At 46.5% G+C, this 22,343-nt stretch overlaps 5 protein-coding genes across 9 annotated transcripts; 3 read left to right on the forward strand and 2 right to left on the reverse strand.

Annotated features, from left to right (window-relative positions):
* Positions 1–2,939: 2,939 nt before the first annotated feature.
* LOC116772223 (enhancer of mRNA-decapping protein 3) lies at positions 2,940–5,481 on the reverse strand (the record flags this gene model as incomplete). Its single annotated transcript, XM_061528250.1, has 6 exons — positions 2,940–3,246; positions 3,372–3,852; positions 3,919–4,076; positions 4,160–4,270; positions 5,057–5,208; positions 5,327–5,481. Coding segments are annotated over 6 exons (1,308 nt in total), but the record flags the coding sequence as incomplete, so codon positions are not given.
* Positions 5,482–6,031: 550 nt separating this feature from the next.
* On the forward strand, positions 6,032–11,690 carry LOC116771758 (endoplasmic reticulum metallopeptidase 1-like). Of its 5 annotated transcripts, XM_032663715.2 has the most exons (13): positions 6,032–6,121; positions 6,197–6,246; positions 6,741–6,982; positions 7,065–7,212; positions 7,426–7,572; positions 8,575–8,955; positions 9,203–9,322; positions 9,391–9,573; positions 9,639–9,818; positions 9,910–10,283; positions 10,349–10,441; positions 10,515–10,728; positions 10,846–11,690. In XM_032663715.2, the coding sequence occupies exons 3-13, from the start codon at positions 6,830–6,832 to the stop codon at positions 11,397–11,399; spliced, it is 2,547 nt and encodes an 848-aa protein (XP_032519606.2). In that variant the 5' UTR covers positions 6,032–6,121; positions 6,197–6,246; positions 6,741–6,829; the 3' UTR covers positions 11,400–11,690. The 5 variants fall into 5 exon arrangements, with proteins under 5 accessions (XP_032519606.2, XP_032519605.2, XP_061384105.1 ...); XM_032663714.2 differs by having other exon boundaries at positions 6,032–6,246; XM_061528121.1 differs by lacking the exon at positions 7,426–7,572 and having other exon boundaries at positions 6,037–6,246.
* A 2,399-nt stretch (positions 11,691–14,089) lies between these two features.
* Positions 14,090–17,366, forward strand: LOC116771944 (transmembrane protein 209). The gene is made up of 7 exons (XM_032663954.2): positions 14,090–14,257; positions 14,328–14,456; positions 15,745–15,920; positions 15,991–16,237; positions 16,316–16,517; positions 16,601–16,832; positions 16,917–17,366. Coding segments are annotated over exons 1-7 (1,413 nt in total). The 5' UTR covers positions 14,090–14,255; the 3' UTR covers positions 17,342–17,366.
* A 585-nt stretch (positions 17,367–17,951) lies between these two features.
* On the reverse strand, positions 17,952–19,386 carry LOC116772198 (pachytene checkpoint protein 2 homolog). Its single transcript, XM_032664302.2, has one exon. The coding sequence runs from the start codon at positions 19,304–19,306 to the stop codon at positions 18,038–18,040; it is 1,269 nt and encodes a 422-aa protein (XP_032520193.2). The 5' UTR covers positions 19,307–19,386; the 3' UTR covers positions 17,952–18,037.
* Positions 19,387–19,573: 187 nt separating this feature from the next.
* On the forward strand, positions 19,574–22,152 carry LOC116772155 (guanine nucleotide-binding protein subunit beta-5). Its single transcript, XM_032664229.2, is given in 4 exon segments — positions 19,574–19,942; positions 20,358–20,494; positions 20,981–21,470; positions 21,473–22,152. Coding segments are annotated over 4 exon segments (1,062 nt in total). The 5' UTR covers positions 19,574–19,821; the 3' UTR covers positions 21,787–22,152.
* The last annotated feature ends 191 nt before the right edge of the window (positions 22,153–22,343 follow it).

Here is a 22,343-nt window from a genome sequence, read left to right on the forward strand (position 1 = left end):
AAAATTTTGTCAGAGTGCAAAAGAATCTTGCGAATTTCCTCACTATAGTGACTTTTTAGGGCACCCATGCATAAAGCATATGCTGTCTCCATTATTCTGCGCAAAGATAAAGTGTCATTATGTTGCTTTAAACAGTGATCCTACCAAGCACGCCCTGCTGCTTCATTCTGAAATGTATTAAGAATGCCATTTTTAACTGCTAACTGATCAGCCATTTTCCGGACATCCATTCTAGTAAGCCCATAGTACTTGGACTCCATAAACAAGATATACTCCACTGACTTCTTTTCCTGCTCAGCTGGAAGTACAGGTTTCCGTCCTAGTGGTTTATGTACAAGCAACTCTAACGATACTTGAGGGTCCTTTACTAACCGTTTCAGTGTAGATCCTGGGCCAGAATACATTTTTACAGCCCTTTTTATATCCTTGACCTTCTGCCTTACTGCATTAATTGCTGATTTCATTTGTTCAGTTTCCCATTATTTTTTTTTGTTTCTTCCTCGAAGGTGGAGAGAGCAACCTTTATCTGGGCATCTGAAAGCAAAAAATTAAAATATAAAAATTATGAATCACTATCACATGTAAGTGGCCCCCGGGACCATAATACAACCGATGTGTGGGGGCCAAATTACAACTATTGAGAATATTTAAACATACGTATCAAAAATAATTATTACAAGTCTAATTTTGTATTTACCTTTTAAGTAAAGATTTTCAACTGGTTCGAATGACAACCGACCGTGACAGGCTATGGTGGATCTTTCAGGTACTAAACACGTATCATGCCGCGAGCATCCCTAGCGCATAGGACATACTAGATGGCGTTGTGCAAAACATTGAAATATTGAAGAGCGCCAATGTATGAGCAGGGGTCACTTTACCACCTTTCCTCTACGTTTCTTATTGTACGTGTGTGTGTGTGTGTGTGTGTGTGTGTGCGTGAGGTTCAAGGTTCCATTACTAATATAATGTTAGTGTATGTTGTCGACGTGTTGTGTTTTTTGAGACCCACTGTATATTTTTTTGGAAATAAATCAATGGAATAAATTATTTTCGCTTTTATTGTTGAACTAAAGGTTAGACTTTTGTTACACCTTCCTTAATTCATTCAATATGTAAATGTATTGTTCAGTCAGTGTTATCGTTACAATCCATTTTAATTTCAACCCAAGCTGACTTACTAATGATATTAACTATCTTTTCTGGTGGTAGTCCTAGCTGTGGTCAAATTGGTGCAGCTCGACATGAGCTGGCTCAACCGGGGAAGTACCACCCTCTCACAGAAGATCGGCGTGAAGCAGTCTTCAATGGCTGCGTTTCGTCCAATGAGTGAGAGAGCCGGTTGCCTTTTCCTTTTTCCCATATTTTTCCCAACCTTTCCTCTCTCTCTTCCCCAAATAAGGGTGGCAACACATCCGCAAAATTATTTTGCGCATGTCCATAAGCGACGGTACTATCTCCATCAGGGAGGCCGTCTGCTCCCCCCCTTTATCATAAAAAAGAACTTCAACGAACCATTATTTATGTGTATTATTCGAGTGAGGTCATTATAGTTTCGACTTAGGAAACTTGTTCATGGTAATAAAGTCGCGTCTTGTAAGTATTAACGTTTCCGCATCAGAGGGACGGCAATTCCGTGTTGTGGGACGACGACGACCTCATATCAGTCATACTACAATAACTTTTCTTACATCGGACAACCGCGCGACAACCGAGATCAATCTCAAATATATTCCCTACAACTGGAGATTAAATTATAATGTATGAAATGACACATGACACCAGTACTGAGAGTGACGGAAGACGCGCTCGAAGACGAGAAACATGGAGCAAGTATAGAGGACAGGGGGCGTACAGAGATTTGGGTTAGGGTAAGCAGGATATATGATTGAAAAAATCCCTATTCTTGTTAACCTAAAAGCATACTGAAAGCATCGATAAAACGTTGAAAATAATCCTATTCCTATCACCTTCACGTTTTTCCTTTCAATGTCTAACTGAAACTGTCTATGACCTAAACTCTATACTATCTTTTCCAAAAGTTTTTGTGATAATTCATGCTTCGCAACAGCTTATGAACATCTTTAATATCGGTATAACCAAAGGAGATCCAAACTTCTAACCATTATTATTTGAAAATAACAAACAAGGAAAACAAATAACTTATGTGTGTACACAACGTGCTAGCTAATTAAAACTATCATAATACTTTTTAATAAAACAAACGAGTAACATTACCTTTTTTAGCAAAATCTAAACTGGGCACACACCTTCCCTTTGTAATTTTAAAAATTTTATTATCAAACGCCAACATTGAGCACAGAGCTCACAGCTATGATTCCCCATAATTCGTTATTAATTAATTGACTAATTACTTAATTTATCAATTACTAAATAAAGCTTATTCACTTAAACTTCAGACAAAATATGACAACAATAACAAAGTAGCGAAAAAATGAACAACATACCTACATTAAATAGTACCTTTTCATTTGACAATCAACTCTGTTTCTATGACATTTTAAACGAACTCTGCCTATCGAATACTAACATATGCATAGTTTTTGCACACGCACAAGCAAAATACCCTGCATACAACACGACATTTGTAGATCGTCCTTGAGATTATTTGTATGGAATGCACCGAGTAATTGTGCTTACGGTCCCCGCGGTTGGGAAGCGGCTTCAGCCACTAGCAGCGGCCGATCCAAAATGTTTCTTTTTACGTTGATAGATGGCAATTCAACAATTTACCAAATCATGATCAAATAACATATTAAATGTCTGTAACATTCGTATTGCGTAATGTGTGATTAAAACTATGTACTTGAGTAAGAATTAAACAATGTGATTTAGTTGTTGTATGGGTAATTTGCAACTGTGGTGCACGCCACCGATAGAGAGACGGAACACGAGAGGAACAGTAAGGAGACCACACGCTCAGGAAAATATTTATTATTTTATCAAAATTATGCTTCTCTGATGAAGAGGGTCGTCAGTCCAGCGCCAGTACCGAGGCGGCTCCGAAGGGCGGGCGGTAGGACACGCTTAACTCGCGCCACAGGCGGGCCGGAGCCGCGACGTTGGCCGCATACACCCGGCCCAAGGATGGGGACAGAGCAGCCGGCAGGCCCGCCACTACGGACGCGCGGCACGAACCACCCGGCCAGCCTTCCGCAGGCGGCTCCAGCGCCACGCACGCCGAGCGCGCCGCCCTCGCCCACGCCAGCGCCGCCTCGTGCGTGTCTTGTGCTCATGAGACTCGCGCTCTTCCGGCGAGGACAGCGCCAGGAGCACAACGTCTGCCGGCGGCAGCTGGTCCGGTCGCTCCGCCCGCGCCACCCCCGCCGCCGCCAGCGCGCCTAGCTCACGCCGAAACGCCGCTCCGGGCGGCTCGCGCGTCGTCCCCGACAGGAAGGCATGCGCCGCAACGCCGTGCGCCGCCAGAATCCTCGCGGCCACGAGTCCGCACACACCGCCGTCGTGCACCCGGCCAGCACGGCGGCCACGGCGCCTGGTTGCATTGCGAGGCTCGAGGCGCCGCCCGCCGCCCGCCAGCCGCAGCGCCAGGTCCGCGGCGGCGCGCGCCAGCAGCACCTGCGCGCCCTCCAGCAGCCCGAGCCGCCGCAGACCGAGCCAGAAGTCGGCGCAGATCGAGGGTGACCGACGGCACCCGCGGCCGTCGTCCGCGGCGTACACCACGGGCCCCCTCCTGTCCGCGGGGACAGTGATGTCCGCGGGGGGCGCACTCCCGAGCACGTTCTCGTCGTGTCTGTACCGCGCTGCCTCGTCCGCCGCTCGCACCACGTCCGGCCTGGTGGCGGCGGTCGTCCTCATCTCCTCCCACAGCGCCTGTCGCGACTCGTTTGGTCAGTCAGTCTCTCTCGTCAGTCAGTCAGTCGATCGGTTGGTCCGTACCTGTTTGTCGAAGAGCGCGAGTTTTCCCTCGAAGTCGAAGTCGTCTCCTAGCGCGGGGTCCGCATCGTGTCCGAAGCAGGCCTCATTCCTCCTCCTCGCTCGCTCCCCCCCGGGCTGAGGGCGCGTCTTAGGAGTTGAGCTCGCATTGCCGTAGCTGCCTGAGAGAGCAATTAAATTTTGTTAAGGACCGCCTTCACCGAAGACCTCATCTTTTCAAAGTGGAAACAGCGGTCAGTTTCACCTGAATGGGTATTCCTATTGATCCTCGGCCCCTGGATGTCTATCGGCTTGCTCCGCGGCGCCGAGGGTGCGGTCCTGCTGCTGCACGTCTTGTTGCAGGTCTGTGATCCAGCTGGTGGTTGGTCAGTAATATTATATTTTTTGTCGTAACTAATAATAACATTTTTTGTTTCAAACTCTCCTTGTCCGCAACTCGCCACATCTTAGTTAGGTATAATGAAACTTATGAAGAACAAGGAGTAACTATGGCTATAAGAGTAAGAGACCAGACGAGATGCACTCCATACACACTCATCAGACAAAATACAATCATGGCAAGTATTTCAAGTGGACAGTGAGATGTATGCAATAAAGTGTGGTACTCAATACATGTTCCATTATTAGTTGTGACTGTATCACAGTACCAGCCTGTGTATTTTCCCTTCTGTCTCTCTCAAAATGAACCTCAAGTTGACTAAGTTAGGAGACCATAAAGTTGGTCTAGTAACAACCCCGGGAATGTTATGTAAGCCTTTAATGTACCGTCCTTCACTTCAACTTGCAGAGCCAATGCAACATCACAAGTTTCTGTGGGACCTCAAGGGAATCTTTATGTTTACATATGTCTATATATAAAATTTTCCTCAAATTGCCTTTCAAATATTGTATGATATTCTTTAGCTCCATGAAATAAAAGCTACATAAACAAACCACTAATACTTTTTTTTTAATTCCATATACTATTTTACCCTGACATAGTGGTTAGTGTAAGCAAATTATTATAAACCTATGATTGGAATGACAAATCACCATGTTCCATACAGTATGAAAGTAAGCAATAACATTTTCCAATCTTCCCATATAATACTTTTACTCAAATTTGTTTAAAAATCAACTGTAATGAATACAATCAACTTACTGGGATGTGAGGGATTTGCCTCCAAATTTTCACATACAGTGGCTCTTTGGCCTTTCTTGGCGCTCTTTGTGACAGCTACAGTGCTGTGCGTCTGTTCCGATGGCTCTGTACGTGCTTCTTCAATTATTTTCAAGTCTTTTATATCAGCCGAACTAGAATTAAACAAAATTAATAAATCAGCTCGCCACATACTTTTAGTAGTAAAGGTCGCTTTACTTTTAGACATTGGCAAACTGCAGTCATCATCTAGTAAAATATAAAACCCCTTACTTCAGTGTGACTTGAGACTTTGGGTAAGGGAAGCCATTTCTAAATGCTTTAGTCAACGTGATGGTGCTACCGTCGGCTCCCAGTATAGTACCCTGATAACATCCCAGGGGCTCGCCACAGTTTACTGACACGGCGTACCTATCCACTTCGACATTTCACAACGAATTATAAATTAATTATACATAACAGATTCATAGGGTTGTATTAATATTAACATACAAAACTTTTAAACTTAATAGCTACTCTTTCGTTTAAATAAATCATTACAAAATATAAACTTTTGCCACCGTAAGCTTGGTTTTATATCGTCATTTGTCATTCAATGATTAAGTTGTAACTTTCAAAATTCAAGAATTGAGTTTGGACTTGTGGATTCCGTTTGTCAATGTCTATATCATATATAAAATGTATGTATATATGGCAGATGACAAATTGTTACACACAATGAGGCCTAACAGTTGTAGACGATGGGATTCAATATTTAATATCTCTGTTTTCTATTATTTTACTGTCAATGGACTTTTCTTTACTTTTCTTTTTATTTGAAAAATAAAATTGGGGCTTTGCTTTATTTGCAAGCTAAAAATTAAAAAATCTAGTAATATAATTTGAGACCTAAAAAAGTAAAGTTTTATTTTTTAAAACTTCATATTTTTACTATGAGGCAACTACTAAATTTCTGTCATTAGTAAATTGACAGTTATCAAATGTTTTCATGAAATTTTTAGATATCGGGCAGTAGGCAATGCGGCTGAGGTTGTGATCCGTTGCAGTGATAGAATCTAGTGCTCACCAGTTAATAGTTTTAATTATTTTATTTTTAAGTTAAGACATTTGTTAAAATTTTAAAGTAATTATAAAAATATGCAGGAAAAGTTACCAAGTCAATCAAATTATAGACAAAAATGAATAAGGATACGGTATGTTCTTTTTTAACCTTCGAAATTATTTTTTATATATTTTTTTAAATAGGTACAAGTTCCTTCACTTGCAAAAAATATTTAATGTTGTCTGCTAAAACATTTGACTACAGTACTTATTTAGTTTTTTTTACATAATCAATCTCATTGTTGTTATTTTACTGTGTTTTTATAAGAAGTCTAATAGGAATTAGCGGAGTTCGATTAGGTGTAATAATGATTTTTACCACGACATTGAAGAGCTCTATGACGCTCGTTATTATTAACACATTAGCTGCACTCCTCGCTTTTAATACACGTCTCAAATACTTCGCACACACCACGCTGAACATGTTTAAGATCTCACGAAGTAATCCTCAAAAGTTATTAAAGATTTACTAAAAGTAATATTCAAACTTAAAATAACTCGTTAACAAAACTCGCCAATTCCTTTGGTATACGGCATTATGCGACATGTTACGTTGTTTCCTTGATAACGCGGTGGTCCCTCGCAGGAGCCTCGCGGGGCGCCGGCCGCGAGGAGGAGCTGCTACTGAAGGAGAACGTACTGGAGAGAGGCGTAGTGCCCGTTTGGGTCGTGTGCATGGCGGCGTGCCTCACCGCCGGGACTCTGTTGGCCGCGGGGGCCGTCGACCGTCTCTGCCGGAGCCTTTGCCGCGAGAATGCGCCGGCGCAGCTGTTCAGCGCCGAGAGGGCCTACGAGCACCTCATTAACCTGACGTCCATCGGCCCTCGGGTATGTGTACGATGTGGGGCGCGGGATGCGGGTGTCGCTCGTCGTCTCCCCTCGTGCTCGTGTAGACTGTACCTGCCGGCAGGTGGCGGGCAGCTATGAGAACGAGGTGTTGGCCGTCCGGGAGCTGGTGTCGGCAGCCCGCTCTGTGGCCGCCGCCGCCAGCCCACACAACCTCGTTGACTACGACGTGTTCACCGCCAGCGGTGCCTTCTCGCTCACCTTCCTCGACGGTAATATAAAACCCGTTAATATTATAATGTCGAGTGTCGGGCGATCCTCTCTTTCGAGATATTAAAATATTTATTTTCCTCATAGTTTCTTTAAACCGAGTCCATAATATTTCAAGCGAGCGTTCCTCGCGCTCGAGGAAAATGAGTGTCGTGGGTGGATTCATAACACATAATAAAGTGGAATATAAAGTAAACTCATCGACCGGTCTGCAGGCATGACTAACATCTATCGAGACGTTCAGAGCGTCGTGATTCGGATCAGAGGCGCGGGGGAGGCGAGCGGCCCGGGGAGGGGGTCTGCGCGAGCACCCGCCGCTCTACTCATCAACTGCCACTTCGACACCGTGCCTGACAGTCCTGGTGAGATAGACACGACACGTGCCACACGCACGCTGGTCATTTATTGATAACGACTGCACTATGTTTGACTCGCAGTGCACCAAGTGGTCGCTGGAAATGTAGCTGTATGGGGTGAACGCGCTGTCTTAGTAACGATCTATTCGCCGAGGTATTGAAGTCACGCAAATTGTAATTGAAAGGAAACACTGCCGCAAACAAACTGTTCCAATCCTTTGGAATCCTTCGGTCTAGTCGTTCATATGGTTGTAAAAGGGATACAGAATGTATCCCACAGAACACCGTAAGACTGGTTACCTCCCGCCGGCGATGTGATACTTGATTTGGCCTGACTCTGATGTTCTTTATCATGAGCCATGTTCTCTAAGGTTCCGTCGACACGCAGTCGTTCCCTGCCTCGCTCTCTCGCTCTCTCACACACTCCCTTGTATCATAAGGGACCGTTATCAATACTCCAGAATGATCAGTCTACCCTCCGGCGGCATATGTTACGGTGAGCTTTAGTTATCTTTGGGAGGCGACGTCTGTTTATCGGATGTATCTGTATACATATAATGTCCTTTAAAATTTTACTTTATATTTGTTTTTCTTAGAGATAAAATAAAATGTTATCATGCGTTATTGCACTGTTGTGATTTAGTTTATGATTAGAACGTAATGTTCCAGCATATGATACATAGTAGAATTTTTTTACCTCTCCTTCATAATAACTCACCATTTTCCTGTTCCTGTCATTAACCTCCTATCTATATTTGTCCACACGCACACGTATAAACACACTACTGATAAAAGTGATGGTAGGGTGATAGCCCGTCATACGAATATAACACAACGACAGATTAGCGTAACTCAAGTTCAGACTTCATATACCGTACTCTGAAGGTAGACACACACACACACACACCCAAGCTCAGACGATAGTTTGCAACATAAGAAATGAGTTTATCGAAACACTAATGAAACATATGATGTGTAAGCTCTCTATGTAACGTAATGAGTGGACAGGGGCCAGCGACGACGGCGCGGGCTGTGCAGTGGCGCTGGAGACGGCCCGGGCCCTCGCCGCCGCGCCGAGGCCGCTGAGACATCGCGTGCTGGTGTTGTTGAATGGTGCGGAGGAGAACATCCTGCAAGCGAGCCACGCCTTCGTCACCAGCCACGCCTGGGCGCGAGGAGCGCGGGCCTTCATCAACATCGAGGCGTGTGGCGCCGGGGGCCGTGAGGTGCTGTTTCAGGCCGGCCCGCACGACCCCTGGATAGTGGAGGTGTACGCGGGGGCGGTGCCGCACCCCTTCGCCTCTTCGCTGGCGCAGGAGCTGTTCGAGAGCGGCCTCATCCCCGCAGACACCGACTTCCGTATATTCCGAGATTTCGGGAACATGTCCGGTAAGAGTCGAGACACCTCTCCGTGTCCTTACAAAGATGTAGAGACCTCATAACGAATAGACAGCGCCGAGCGCACGCCGCGCCATCATAAGTGAGTCATTGTTTTGAGTTCAATAGAGGAATGGAAGCGTTTGTTATGTTCGGGGTCCAGCATTTGCAAATATTTCTAAAACATTCTATATAAACAGTATGTTTGACGTATGTCTTGTTAAATTCCCCGTTGTTCGTATTTCTTTGTGTTCCCAAGGCGTGGATCTCGCGTGGAGCAGCAACGGGTACGTGTACCACACGCGGCTGGACACGGCCGACCGCGTGCCGCTTCCCGCCCTCCAGCGCACTGGAGACAACGTGCTCGCCCTCGCTCACGGTAACACACGACACGAGCGCTAGCACACGCGCGACGTGCACATGGACTCACACCGACTCGTGCCACAGGGTTGCTGAGCAGCGAGCGACTGGAGCAAGAGACGGAACGTGAACGCCAGCCCGTGTTCTTCGACGTGGTGGGTGTGGTGGTGGTGGCGGCCCGCGCCACGCTCGCCGCATCCGTCGCCGTGGCCGTGTTGCTGCTCACCGTGCTGGCATTAGTGCTATCGGCCAGGGACGCCGCCAGGGAACGTACGTACACCTAGTCCGCCTCGTGTCGAGGCAGGAGGACGGTTCTGACGGTTGTTGTGATGCAGTGTACATGCCGGCGCGCTTGTGGCTCAAGTTGGTGTTCTTGATGGCGTGGCGGGCCGTTCTGTGTACGGCGGCCGGGGTCGCCGCGTCGGCGGGGGTGGCTCTGGTGCTGCACGTGCTCGGCGCGAGGATGTCTTTTTACGCACAGCCGGCGCTACTTGTGCCGCTGTATGCTTTGCCCGGTAAGTACTCCTCGCGGATTCGAATCCGAGCTCGCGGGATAGACTGCTGGTGTCTTAGTGTCCGGTTAAATAATTCTCTTCGACGGTACAGCGCTGGCGGGGTCGTGGGCGGATGCTCGTCTGGCCGGTGGATCGCGTCGCGGGCCGGCGGGGTTGCTCCGTGGCTGGGTGGCGTGGCGCGCCTGGAGAGACGCGCTGGCGCTGCTGACCGCGTCGTCGCTGGCGCTGCTGGGAGCGCTCGGCCTGCGCTCCGCCTTCTTGCCGGCTCTCTGGACTCTCCCCGCGCTCTCGTCGCTACCGTTCCGTCTGGCAGCGGGCACGTCTCCACCGCCGCAGACCGCCGCCGCACTCCACGCCGCGGGCTCGACCCTGCCGGCCCTGCAGACGGCGTATCTGGCGCTCAACTCCATCAACATGTTCGTGCCCATCATGGGTCGCGCCGGCACGGCCTTCTTGCCGGCAGACGTGAGTGTCTCTCCGGCACGGCCCGCCTCCTCTCCTTCTCCGACTCACGTCTTCCGTGTGTGCAGGTGATGATGTCCGTGGTGGTGTCGTCCCTGACCCTGCTCACCTTCAGTTGGATGCTGCCACTCGTGGTCGCCGCGAAGAGACTCAACGTTTTGGTACATATTCGTTGTCGTCCTGCCTCCGTCCCTCTCGGTCGCCGACAGTACTGATCCTCACTCGTGTCGTCAGCTGTACGCGGTGCTGGCCGCCAGCTGTGTGGGCGCCTTGTACTCGCTCAGTCCCTTGGGCGCGCCGTACAGTGAGACGCGCCCCCAGCGTCTGATGGTGTTCCACACTCGTCGCTCGTACACTCCTCTGGGCGCCGGCGACCCCGTCTCCTTGGAGGACTTCTTCTGGATGCCGGAGTTGGACGTCAACACGCCACACTCAATGGACAAATACAGTGAGTCACCGTTCGCAGCATATCATCGCAGCACTCATGTTTCCTTCCTGCAAACTATCTCTTCGGCAGCGTTGTCTCTGACTGTGTTCTAACATTGTAATGTCTATGGCCGTGCAGTCGAGGGCGTGTCCGCGGCGCGCGTCACGGCGGCCGAGGAGTGTTCGCGCTGGGCCTACTGCGGCGCACCTTACTTTCTGCCCGTGCTGTCGCGCGTATCGCGAGGATACTCCATGCCGGCGCCGGAGCCCCCCCTGCCGCGGCTGCGGGTGGCTTCGCGCCTGCTGGTCGCGGACGGTGACCCCGGCAGCCGCACGTTGCAGCTGGACCTGTCGGGCACACAACACGCCGTGCTGGTGTTGGCACCGGCGGAGGGGGTGAGGGTCACGCGCTGCTCCGAACTGAACGGGCCGCCGCGGGAGGGACCGGCGTGGGGCGCGCGACGCACCTACTTCGTAACCCTGCACCATGCGCGCGACCCGCACACCTGGCGCCTGGAGTGCGTCCTCGAGGGCCGGCCGATGGCGGAGGGCTGGGTGCAGGTGTCTGCGGCGGGTCACGCCATGTTCGGTCCGCGGCGCCTGTCGGACTCCCACTCCCGGCTCCTGCAGGCCGCGCCGCCGCACGTGGCGGTCACCGGCTGGGGAGTCGACCTCCACATCCTGGACCTGTAGCGCACGAAGGCGGCGGAAACCTAGACACGCGAGCGTGACGCGATGTTGCACAATATTTAGTTGTTTGTTTAAGGAGCACACGAAACAAACGATACATTTCACGTTCCCTCGGCACCGTCGGGGCGCGAGCTCGTTGTAACGACTCGAGTTCAAAATTAGAGGAAATAATATTTGAAAACCGTTTTGAAGTCTGTTTGTCTCGTCACAGAGCGCGGGAGGGGAATGGACCTGTTACTGTGATGTAATATTATATTTCTGTTTTTCAATTATAAATAGCAACATTTTATAAAAGCCTTTGTTTTATTGAAACTCTACCGCCCCGGCCCGCCCCCGCCCGAGCCTCGGGGAGAACACGTTACATGGGAATGAAAGAGACGCTAACGAGTCGGGGACCGGTCCCCGGCGGAGGAGAGTGCGGCCCTCGACATGAGTTTCTTGGATAATAAGAACATTTGTGAAAACCAATAGAACGCGATCGGTTCCCACGCGCTGGAGTGGGGGGGGGGGGAATGTTGCAGCTACTTTTGACTTTTGATTTCTCTTGATCATAAATTGGCCGTAAACTGTGTCCTTACTGTTAGGAATACGACCCACAGTCGGTAGGGACCTCTTCTTGAATCATTTATATCTCTAATATAGAATAACCTTTTAGTTTTAATGACCAAGGCGTTTGTGATACTTTTCATTATCCAAACAGACGTCCCTTGTTTTTGAAGTCGATTGATATAAATCCCAGTCTAAGTAATCGAGCGATGCAGAATAAATAAATAAGTTCAGCTCAGAGTCCGACTAGTAATGCCTTAGTAAACAATGGAGTGTTACAAGTAACAGAGTACGGTTTGTCCCGCGCCGAGACCCGCTGTCCCGTGTGCAGGCATTCAAGTCCTACAAGGGACGTCCTGGAACATGGGCCAAATCCTTCAGCCGAAGTAGCCACGCTTCGTCATTTTTCTCACGTATTTTTTATTCCGATATTCAGATCCAACTCGTCCGGTGTTCCTTACAGGCATGGATACAAGATTGAAAAGGGGAACATTTTTAAATACCTAATTAATATCTAACCTAGCTAACAGAAATTACTAATAATCGGAATTATTTTTTTTGGAAAAGCCTTCGTATGGCTATTGTAGCTAATAAAACTAATGAGTTTTTTAACGTTTATCTTCAACAGAACAGCATTACGAACTTGTGCTGGCCTCATTGTTGCTTTTCTTTCGACCTGACAAGTTTAAATCTTAACATTTAATTTTCTCCTTTAAGTGCCTTTTCACTTCTGCAGAGGGTCTGCAGAGGTTGTATTCGGATGGTTGTCAGCTTCTCTAACTCCTCGCTTGTTCGTCAAGATGGTGTGGATCCATCTCCAGACCTGAACACGACGGTGATAGAGAATTTGGAGTCCCAACATTACGCGTCTGCATAGATCTGCTTTTCATCAAAATATGAGCTTTAAAACCGAAGTTATCTATGAAGCACATTCGACATAGAGGTCTGGACTAAAAAGATAGATCTCTTTGCAAACACTATTCGTCAGACAGAAATTTGTCCATTTTACTAATTATCTAACTTTTAAAACTTTTCTCTTTGTTTAGGGGACTATAAGTGAAAATTTTAATAACTTTGTTCTAAATAAAATATTTGTTTTATTATTATGAAAATGAACCCTCTCCCTTTAGTCCATTTACTCTTCCTGCACATCCTGCACCGTCCCTAATCTTTTAATATCTCGTCGGTATTGGCCTCTCAGGTGCACCTTAAAAAACCTACTTATATAGAAAAACTTCCTAGTATGTTAATAAATTATTAGTTACTAGCTTTTGCCCGCGACTCCGTCCGTGTGAACTGAGTTGTTATCTGCCACTACGGCCACTGAACTCGAACTGCACTTCATGCTTCCACTCTTGTAATTCTCGGGTCGGAATCGTGATTCGGGATTCAGGATTCAGAATCGGCATAAATTGCAGCAAATGTCTCTCTCAAAGGTTCCATATATGATATATCGCAACACCAAAATTCATAAAAATCGGTTCAGCACAATCGGACAGACAGAGTTACTTTCGCATTTTAATATTAGTAGGGATACTATTCTAAGATCTCGATTGAAATTAAGTTATTTAATGATTTCAATGACAATTTTGTTAACAATGAAATACTAAAGTTTAATATTAGGTATATTATGTTGATAAAACTCTTTGGAAAATAATTAATTATTGGGTAACAATTCTAAGCGTCTTTATTTTCATTACAAACAAACAAAGTTTTCCATTAGAATAGAAAATGAAATCTAATTTTAAGTGTTAAACAGTTGTTCATCTCTACCGACTTTATTATATACTCAAGAATAATTGTTTTGATATTGAAGTAATTACAAAATCAAAATAGTTCCATTAAGTTTAAGAAACTTCAATAAAGGGTAGTTCAAACCCTCAGCTTCAGAAAGTCGTTTTGTCAATTTATGTCTAATTATACATGAAATAAAAAGTCTAGTTCAAACACTACATGTTGTATTCTACTTTCTTATATTTCTTTAAGCAATGGTTTGAAGATTTACGGAGTTATTATCACTAAGAGAATTAAATTACGATTTCTAATCATTACGATACTATTAATAATTTTATTGCGATTTTTTCCCTATTCGCGCCGTTTAAAGAATTTGAAGAGTCAAGACTGACAACTGACAATGTCATAAGTGATAATTTGACATTCAACATTTAGCAGTTGGGTATTGTATTGTTTTGCATCATGTGTATAGTGTTTCGCCGCCAAAATTTTGTTTAAGATGTTGTCTTCTTTACTGTTTGTCATGTCTTGATAATGTAACTGTATTACCCGATTATTAACTTTTAAACCGCTTTAAATATGTAAGTTTGTTATACATAAGTATAACAAAATGAATTGTGAATCGTGGTTATGTTTTTTATTTCATTGCAGGTCGTCAAGCCCAAATTCTTTGCTTCTTCAACGGACTATCGACTTAAATTTAACAAATAAGAAACGTTCGCAATCATTGAAATGGATCATCGTTAATGCAGTATTTTTGCTCGTGTTTGTGTATGACTTGTAAGTAGATCTTTAAATATTTTCGAAATTTTAAGAATTAACCTATTGTAAAGAGACTTGTAACGATTTAACGGTTAACTTACTGACCGAATAATATAAAATAAGACATAGTTTAGGTTTAGAAGTTAAATTAGGTTGTAATTCAGAAACTTGTATAGATTCAAAGAACTCCCCAAACTCACAGGACTTGTGTTTGGTCCAACAATTCTTCGTTGATTCTTCAACTATATGGATCCCTCTAATACTTTAAAATTAATAAAAAATGTATGAATGTCCCTGGAGACGTATCCTGGACAGACATGCATACCTTATAAATCTCTTTTTTTTAACAAGATTAGTCAATGTCTGTTTGTGCTTTTTATTCGGAGCATACTCTTTAAATGACATGACTTGATCAAAGAGAGAAATTTACAATCTATGTTTTATTAAACTAAACTTATTTATTAAATTAAATAAAAACTTTGAACTTTCCTATTTCCCATTCTTTCCCCCTCCCTCTTCACCACTCAAGGGTGGCATCACATTCACAAAATGATGTTGCAGATGTCCATGGGCAACGGTACTACCTCCATCAGGTAGGCTGTCTGCTCAAATGCCTCCTTTAGCATAAACATTAAATTCTAGACCATGACCTGTCAACTCATAGACCAATAATACTATCTGTCATATTCAATTCTTATACAATACTGAATCATCTCAATAAAAATATGTTAATGATATCGAGGTGAAACTTAGGTTTTCAGATAATTTTGATCTTAACAAAAGATACTGAAGTGGAACTTCCCACAAGGTTGTGTTAAAAGTTCAATGCTCCTGAGGAGGGGGAATAGAAGGAGACAGAGTGAGAGTAATTGTGTGGGTCATTTGAGAATTGTAAGCAATGATTATAAAGTTTGTATTAAAGAAACAATATGAGTTCTCTTAAAATTAATTTCAACCCTTTCCTATTTTCATTCCCACATTACGAAGTTGCAATTCCTTCTCATTAGACTCGAAGTCATAAAGAATCGGACAGGTCGATCGCCAACTAATTAAGATGACCTGGTGTGATACCTTTAATATGTTTTATATCCTGTTTGTAATATTGGCTGATGTGAAACATACAAATAATTATGTCTGAAACATAAAACAAAATATATATGAACAATTTAAGTCTTGAAACACATTTTAATATTTTGTGAATGTTATAAGATTCAAAAATCAATAAAATGTCTTCAGTGTAGCTCAGAACCCCGGGTGTTCTGAACGCAATACTTGTGAGCATCACATGTTGTTTTTGCATTTCCAGGTCATGTAAGTGTCCCGGCTACACGTCCATACTTCACTATGTGGAGCTGCTGTGTGCTGGGGTGTTGGCCGCTAACCTCATACAGTACACTTTGAGCCTCGCGCCCTCCCGAGAACCGAAACTGCCGCTGTCTCCTCAGCAACAGAAACTTTTAGGATTGTCCTCGGCCGACTTGGGTATTCATAACTTTTTATTTGATAGCTAAGCGTTTGGAATTTTTTTCATATTCTTCAATTTAAACTATAGATTCGTCTTTTATACTGACGAAATCGAACGTTTCCGGGGCCGTGTCGGCTGAGAGCTCCTGTTCGGGCGAGCCGTGGGTAGGCTCGGACGCGGACTTGTCTCTGTCCCCCCGCGTTTGGCGCTCCGCCCCGCCGTCTCCTCCCTCGCCTCCCGTTCCAGCACCCTGCACACCGCCGTCGCCAGTCCACCGCGACTCCACACACGACCAGTTCATAGCTGACAGAGAGTCTCTGGCTAACTACCTGAGGTTAGTTGAAATTTTAAAATAACCGTTTCTACTCTTTTCAACGGTCGTTATCACTACTTATATTTTGCCTTCTAAAAGACGGTGTGACGAGCGCAGCGCTGCAGCCGCTGCAGAGGTGTCACCGACGGCTCCCCGTGGCGCTCCGCCCCCCTACCAGCTGTCCGCCGTCGACAGCGGCGTCAAGCTGGAGGAGGGCTCACCGCAGGGGTCGCCGCAGCCGTGGTGGCGCCTCGACCTGGACCCGCAGCGCTTGACGCAGTGGAACCTCAACCTGCGACTGGTGATCCACCGTTCCTTTATATCTCTCTCTTCGTTAATATTCGAGACTACCTACACTCCGTCCCCTATGTTTCGGGAGAACAGTGGATTCAAGTAACTATCCTGGAGCCGGTGGTGCGCGAGCTGGCGGCGGCGGACGAGGCCCTATCCCGCGCCGCGCTGCTGGAGACGGGCGCTCTGCTGGAGGGTCGCTCTCCGCCCGGCCGTCTGCGGGCGCTGGCTGCTCTGCGTCCTCCTCCCCACCCGCCGCTCGCCGCCTTGCTGCCCTTCCTGGAACCGTTCGCCGATCTGCGCTACGTCGTCCGCAGACTCCGAGGTGCGCCACGACTCTCGTCCGCCGTCTCCGGTTCTTACCCGGTTCTCCGCTATAATATATCGCATTCGCTGTCGCACGTTTCAGAGTTGGCGAAGGGCGGGTGTCTCAGCGAGTACAAGTGGAACGCGGGCGGGTCCGAGTGGGAGCCGTCGAAACCGACGGACGCGGAGCTGGTGCTGCACTTATTCGCGACGTACCTGGACGGTCAGCTGGCGGGCGGCGGCGGCGCGCGACCTTTCAGCGCCGAGCACGTGTTGGAGCGGAGCGCCGTGCGGCGGCCCGGGCGGCCCGGGGTGCCGGCCGTGGTACGGGTGTCGGCCCGGCCGCCGCACTATGCCCTGGCACTCGGCTCAGAGACGCTGGAGGTGGGCCGCGGACGAAACAATTTGCTGCACGCGCTGCTGCTGCTGCTTGCGGCCGCCGCGCGCCTCGACCCGCCCGCGCTCGGCCGCACCTCGCTCGGACGAGCCGGACTCAACATGCTCTGGATCATCGGACGAGATCGCTGACTCCTCAATAAATCTTTTCCTGTCATTTTTGTTTTCGTCTTTGATCGTCGTGCAGTAAACGACCGGATTCCCTCCTCGAGATCCTCGACGTCGAGTGAATACAAAATTAAAGTCTGTTTGAAAACACACAAACACATCCTTAAAATTGTCCTTATTATTTGTAAGCCGCTGATGAAGTCTTGTATTTTTAATAATATTTATTCGAAAACCATTTACGAAATGATATCTCTAGAATACATCATCGGTCTCCGTCGCCGTTATATAACTCAAGAGATGGTCCCGACTCGGGGTCACGAATATAAAAATGATTTATATGATTTAGATAAAATATACAGTAGGGCTCGTTTCTCTAATGGCAGAATGATATATGGGGCTGAAATATCCCGTGCCACATACACCCGAAAGGAAAGGAAATTATTAGTCCAAAGAAATAGTCGAAAAGCTCAAACAAACAAACTCAAGCTGGTAAGAAGGAATTAAATTGTAAATGACAAAAATGTTTCTAAAATGCAATATTTTAATTAACATTTTTGATGGAGACCATCTATCACATAGATACAGTATTATTAATAATAATAATAATTAACAATTTCTTAAATATTTACACCATGCGCTTTTCGAGTCAGTTTTTCTCACAAAAACTATAAACTAGTGACGGTGGACCGTAGGAGGCTGTTTTCGCCACTGACCCCAGCCCTAGGGCGGCCCACGAGCGTCGTCTTCGAGAGCCCTGGTATCGGCGAGCTGCTGCTGTAGTGCCGCCAGCAGGGCGTCGATGAACGCGGCCAGTGAGGGCTCTCCTCTGGTGTGCAGCGCGCGGGCCAGGAATGGCAGGCGGCGCAGAGCGCGGCCCGAGCACCCCGCAGATGCCGAGGCCCGCGCCGCCGCCCACAGCGCCAGCGAGGCTCGCGACCCTTCCGTCTCCGCGAAGCGAGCAGCCTCTAACACTCGCAGGGCGAACAGTTGCTCGCGAGGTGCGACCACCCCCCGCGCCATCAGCTCGCCGCAGCATCCTCGCAGGATCTCATAAGCGGCTCGCTCCGAGGGCGGGCCCACGCGCCGTTTTATGTCGGCGCGGTCAACGAACGCGACGTCGATGGCTCCGGTGACGTTGGAGGTGGTCAGCACGAGCGCGTTGGGATGTCTCTTGAGTCGGTCAAGCTGCGTGAGGATGGCGTTCACGGCCCGGATGGAGTCCGAGGGCTCCAGACCCGCGAGGGCGGCTCGTCGAGCGTGCGCCAGCGACTCCACCTCATCGACGAGGATGCACGCTAGGAGGCGACGATCTTCTACTATTTCGCGAATCCGATCGAAAAGTTTGGCGACGAGTTTGCCGCTTTCGGAGAACCATTTGCTGAACAGTCCGTGAGCGTTTATCTCGAGGAGGCGGGCTCGCGGGAAGCGATCTCCCAGACGGATGGCTAGTTTCTGAGCTAGAGCTCGACATAAGCTGGTCTTGCCCGTCCCCGGCGGTCCGTGAAGCAGCACGACGCGATTCCAGGCTATCACGTTTGAGTCTACACCACGATCGGCAAATTCGAATGCAGTTTCTACAAACCGCAGTGTGTCTTCTTTGAGCTTCGAGTCGTACACGAGGCTTTCCCATAGACCATGAAACTCTTCCGTAGGCAGTGCCCACACATCGGCAGCTGCTAATTCTTCTCCCGATGCGGCATCAGTCATCGTGTCCGTTTCTGCTCCAAAGTTATCTAATGTATATATATGATACAAAAGCTCACACTCTGTCATAGCCAAATCTGATTCGTGTTCTACATCACAGAAAGTTATACACTGTACGTTTTCTTTAAGCTCTACATTATCTTCAAATTCATGACTTCCTATTGAAGCTCCTGGAGTCAAAGACACAAAATTAGTTAAATAAGAATGAACAATCTCTTTGATATATTCCTTACTAGCCCGGCTTTGTCGTTTCTGTATTACTTCAACATGGAGGGGGGCACTCATTTTGAGATATTTAAAGTTTCTTTATAATACTTAACTATACAGTTAAACACTTAACAACTTTAAAATAACTGTCGTTTGGAGAAGGATGTTGTCAAAAATGTCAAAACGAGGTTAATATTCAAGATTAAAAATTAAGCAACGTTCTCAAAAAAGTACGTTTTTTTTTTAATCATTAAAGTAAAATATATTTATATTTATCTATTATGTTATAAAAATTTTAATATTTATATTTCTATAAACTTACGTAACTGACTTTTCTTTATATACTCTATGGAGTGGTACAATCTACAGGTCGCCTGTCTAGTGTTATTGATTCAGATTTGAGATAAATGTTGGAGAACTGTACTTTGTAGTAAGTTTTTGGATTAAAGTAAAATAATTCAATACTCAATAAAAAATGTTTTTAGAAAAGCCTACCTAACAAACGGATCATATTTTCCCGATGTTGTATTCTGTCAAGATAATTAAGTGATTAGTATTAAGTATGCGGTGGTAAAGTCGAGGACGAGGAAACGATGGCGGCAGACACGGCGGTGGCCCCCAGCCCCGAGGAGACTCTTGAGTCTCTGCTACGAGAGGTGGAGGCGTTGAAACAGAAGCTTGAAGAGGAACGCCAGAAATTAAACGACGCTTCTTGTACGTAGCCTTTTGTTAAGAATCAAACAAACAAAACATTTAAACATTGGTTAACGATTATATATATTGACACCTAAATAATGATATATTTTAGAGTTCCATAAAGTAGTCACGCTAATTGGGACATTTCTTAACAAATATATTTTTCTTAATAGTGGCCCTTGTGGCCCCTGAATATGCTTTTTTATATTATAAACATATATAAAGTGTATCTACTAACCAGAAGAGGTTTTATTATCTCGAAATCAAATATATTTCTTAATTATGTTCATGTTGCATCCAATCACATGCCTCTGATGATTCTCAGACTTTTAAACATTGAGAGAAATTTGTATGATATATTGTGTATAACTGTATATATATATTTATATATGTATATATATGTAGTTGCAATAATAACTTCTTGTGGTTTCAGTGTCATTTGTGGCTGAAAGATTGGAAACTATAAACTTTCCCACACTAAAGTTGAGGCGTATGCTCAAGGGCCACCAAGCCAAAGTCCTCTGTGCTGACTGGTCTCCTGACAAAAGACACATTGTGTCTTCTTCACAGGTCGGTTCAGTTACACTAACATACATGTCTCCTAACAATCATCATCATACATTCAAGTCATATCAACAATGCAACTGAGTTAATCACCTATTTGTTAAGATTGAATCAACGGGATGACTTTCAGCTACAACTTTAAATGTTTCTTGTTTTCAAATATTTGCCCTTGATTGTTTCACTCATTATTACCAATTTATTACAGCTCAACATTGACAACATCACATCTCTGTACATTGTTCTATTAAAGATTTACTCAATAAAACAAAGTCTGCAACTTTTGGTTTGTCTGTGTAAATAGTAGTAATCCTAGTATATTCTTTTGTAAAGGCTGCTCGGTGGCACCTTGACCCTCATAATGTGGAAGTCAGCTTTGAGACAATTTTTTTTTATTATAGAATGTAAAACATGACATACAATTTTTAAAAAAAATTCTAGGCTACACATACAATTACATATCCATGTTTAAATTAATAAGCTATTTTCCTTCAGGATGGGAAGCTGATAATTTGGGACGCATTCACCGCCACCAAGGAGCTCACTATCCCGATGCCCAGCACGTGGGTGATGGCGTGCGCGTACGCTCCCTCGGGCAACATGGTCGCCGCGGGGGGTCTCGACAACAAGGTGACCGTGTTCCCGCTGGGAGGCGAGGAGGAGCCCGCCGCGCGCAAGCGGACGGTGGCCACACACACGTCCTACATGTCGGCCTGTCTGTTCCCGAACACCGACCGCCAGCTTCTCACGGCCAGCGGTGACGGCACCTGCGCGCTCTGGGACGTAGAGTCCGGCCAGCTGCTGCAGAGCTTCCAGGCGCACGCCGCCGATGTGATGGCGCTGGACCTCGCGCCCACGGATATGGGAGACGCCTTCGTTTCGGGGGGCTGCGACCGCGCCGTGCTCGTGTGGGACATGCGTTCCGGCCACGCCGTGCAGGCCTTCGACACGCACCTTTCAGACGTAAACAGCGTGCGCTACCACCCGTCGGGGACTCGGTGGCTTCCGGCTCTGACGACTCCTCGTGTCGTCTTTTCGACCTGCGCGCTGACCGCGAGGTGGCTCGCTACGCCAAGGACAGTCTGCTGTTCGGAGTCAACTCTGTGGACTGGTCTGTTAGCGGACGGCTTCTGTTCGCGGGCTGCAGCGACTACACGGCCAGCGCCTGGGACGCTTTGCGGGCGGTGCGTGTCGGTACCCTGACTGGTCACGAGCATCGCGTCACCCGCGTAGCGCTGTCTCCGGACGGCACGGCGCTGGCCACGGCCTCGTGGGACGCCACGGTTCGCCTGTGGGCCTGATGGGAATGCCCGGCAACCCCCTCTCCGACGCCTGCGTTAGATCCGTTTCTATACGACCACTGTAGAAGGATCGTGTGCTCGGAAACATGTATTAGAAGATTTTGAGTCCTCATCCCCTCATGAAGATTCTGAAGAGTCCGTGTTGAATTTTTATTTATTAGAGCGTGTTATGTAGGTATGTGTTACCCGTTGAATAGTATCTCGGAGCCCAAGGCGGAGTGCATCACGGAGGTGGTGAGCAACACGCTGAGATTCAAGTGTACAAACGGTGAGATCCATCATCGAACTGCAACACGTCCGACCGGTCTCGTGCCGCCCGTCGCCCGTCGCCCGCCGCCTTCACCAATAAATTATATGTTGAATATATTTTTTTGTTTGTTCCATATCCTTAATACAGTAGATGAGTGTCATTGAAAATATAGGACTTTGCTCGCAGTTATTCCTTGTAATATAAAAGAAACAATCCTCTAGTTAATTTACTTTCTTCATGTCGAGATAAAGTAATTTTCTATGAATATAGTAGCGAGAAAAAGGAGTTTATTTCCTCGTCAGACTGA

Source organism: Danaus plexippus (genome assembly GCF_018135715.1).
Source record: "Danaus plexippus chromosome 16 unlocalized genomic scaffold, MEX_DaPlex mxdp_23, whole genome shotgun sequence".
In the NCBI taxonomy this organism is placed as follows: Eukaryota; Metazoa; Arthropoda; class Insecta; order Lepidoptera; family Nymphalidae; genus Danaus; species Danaus plexippus.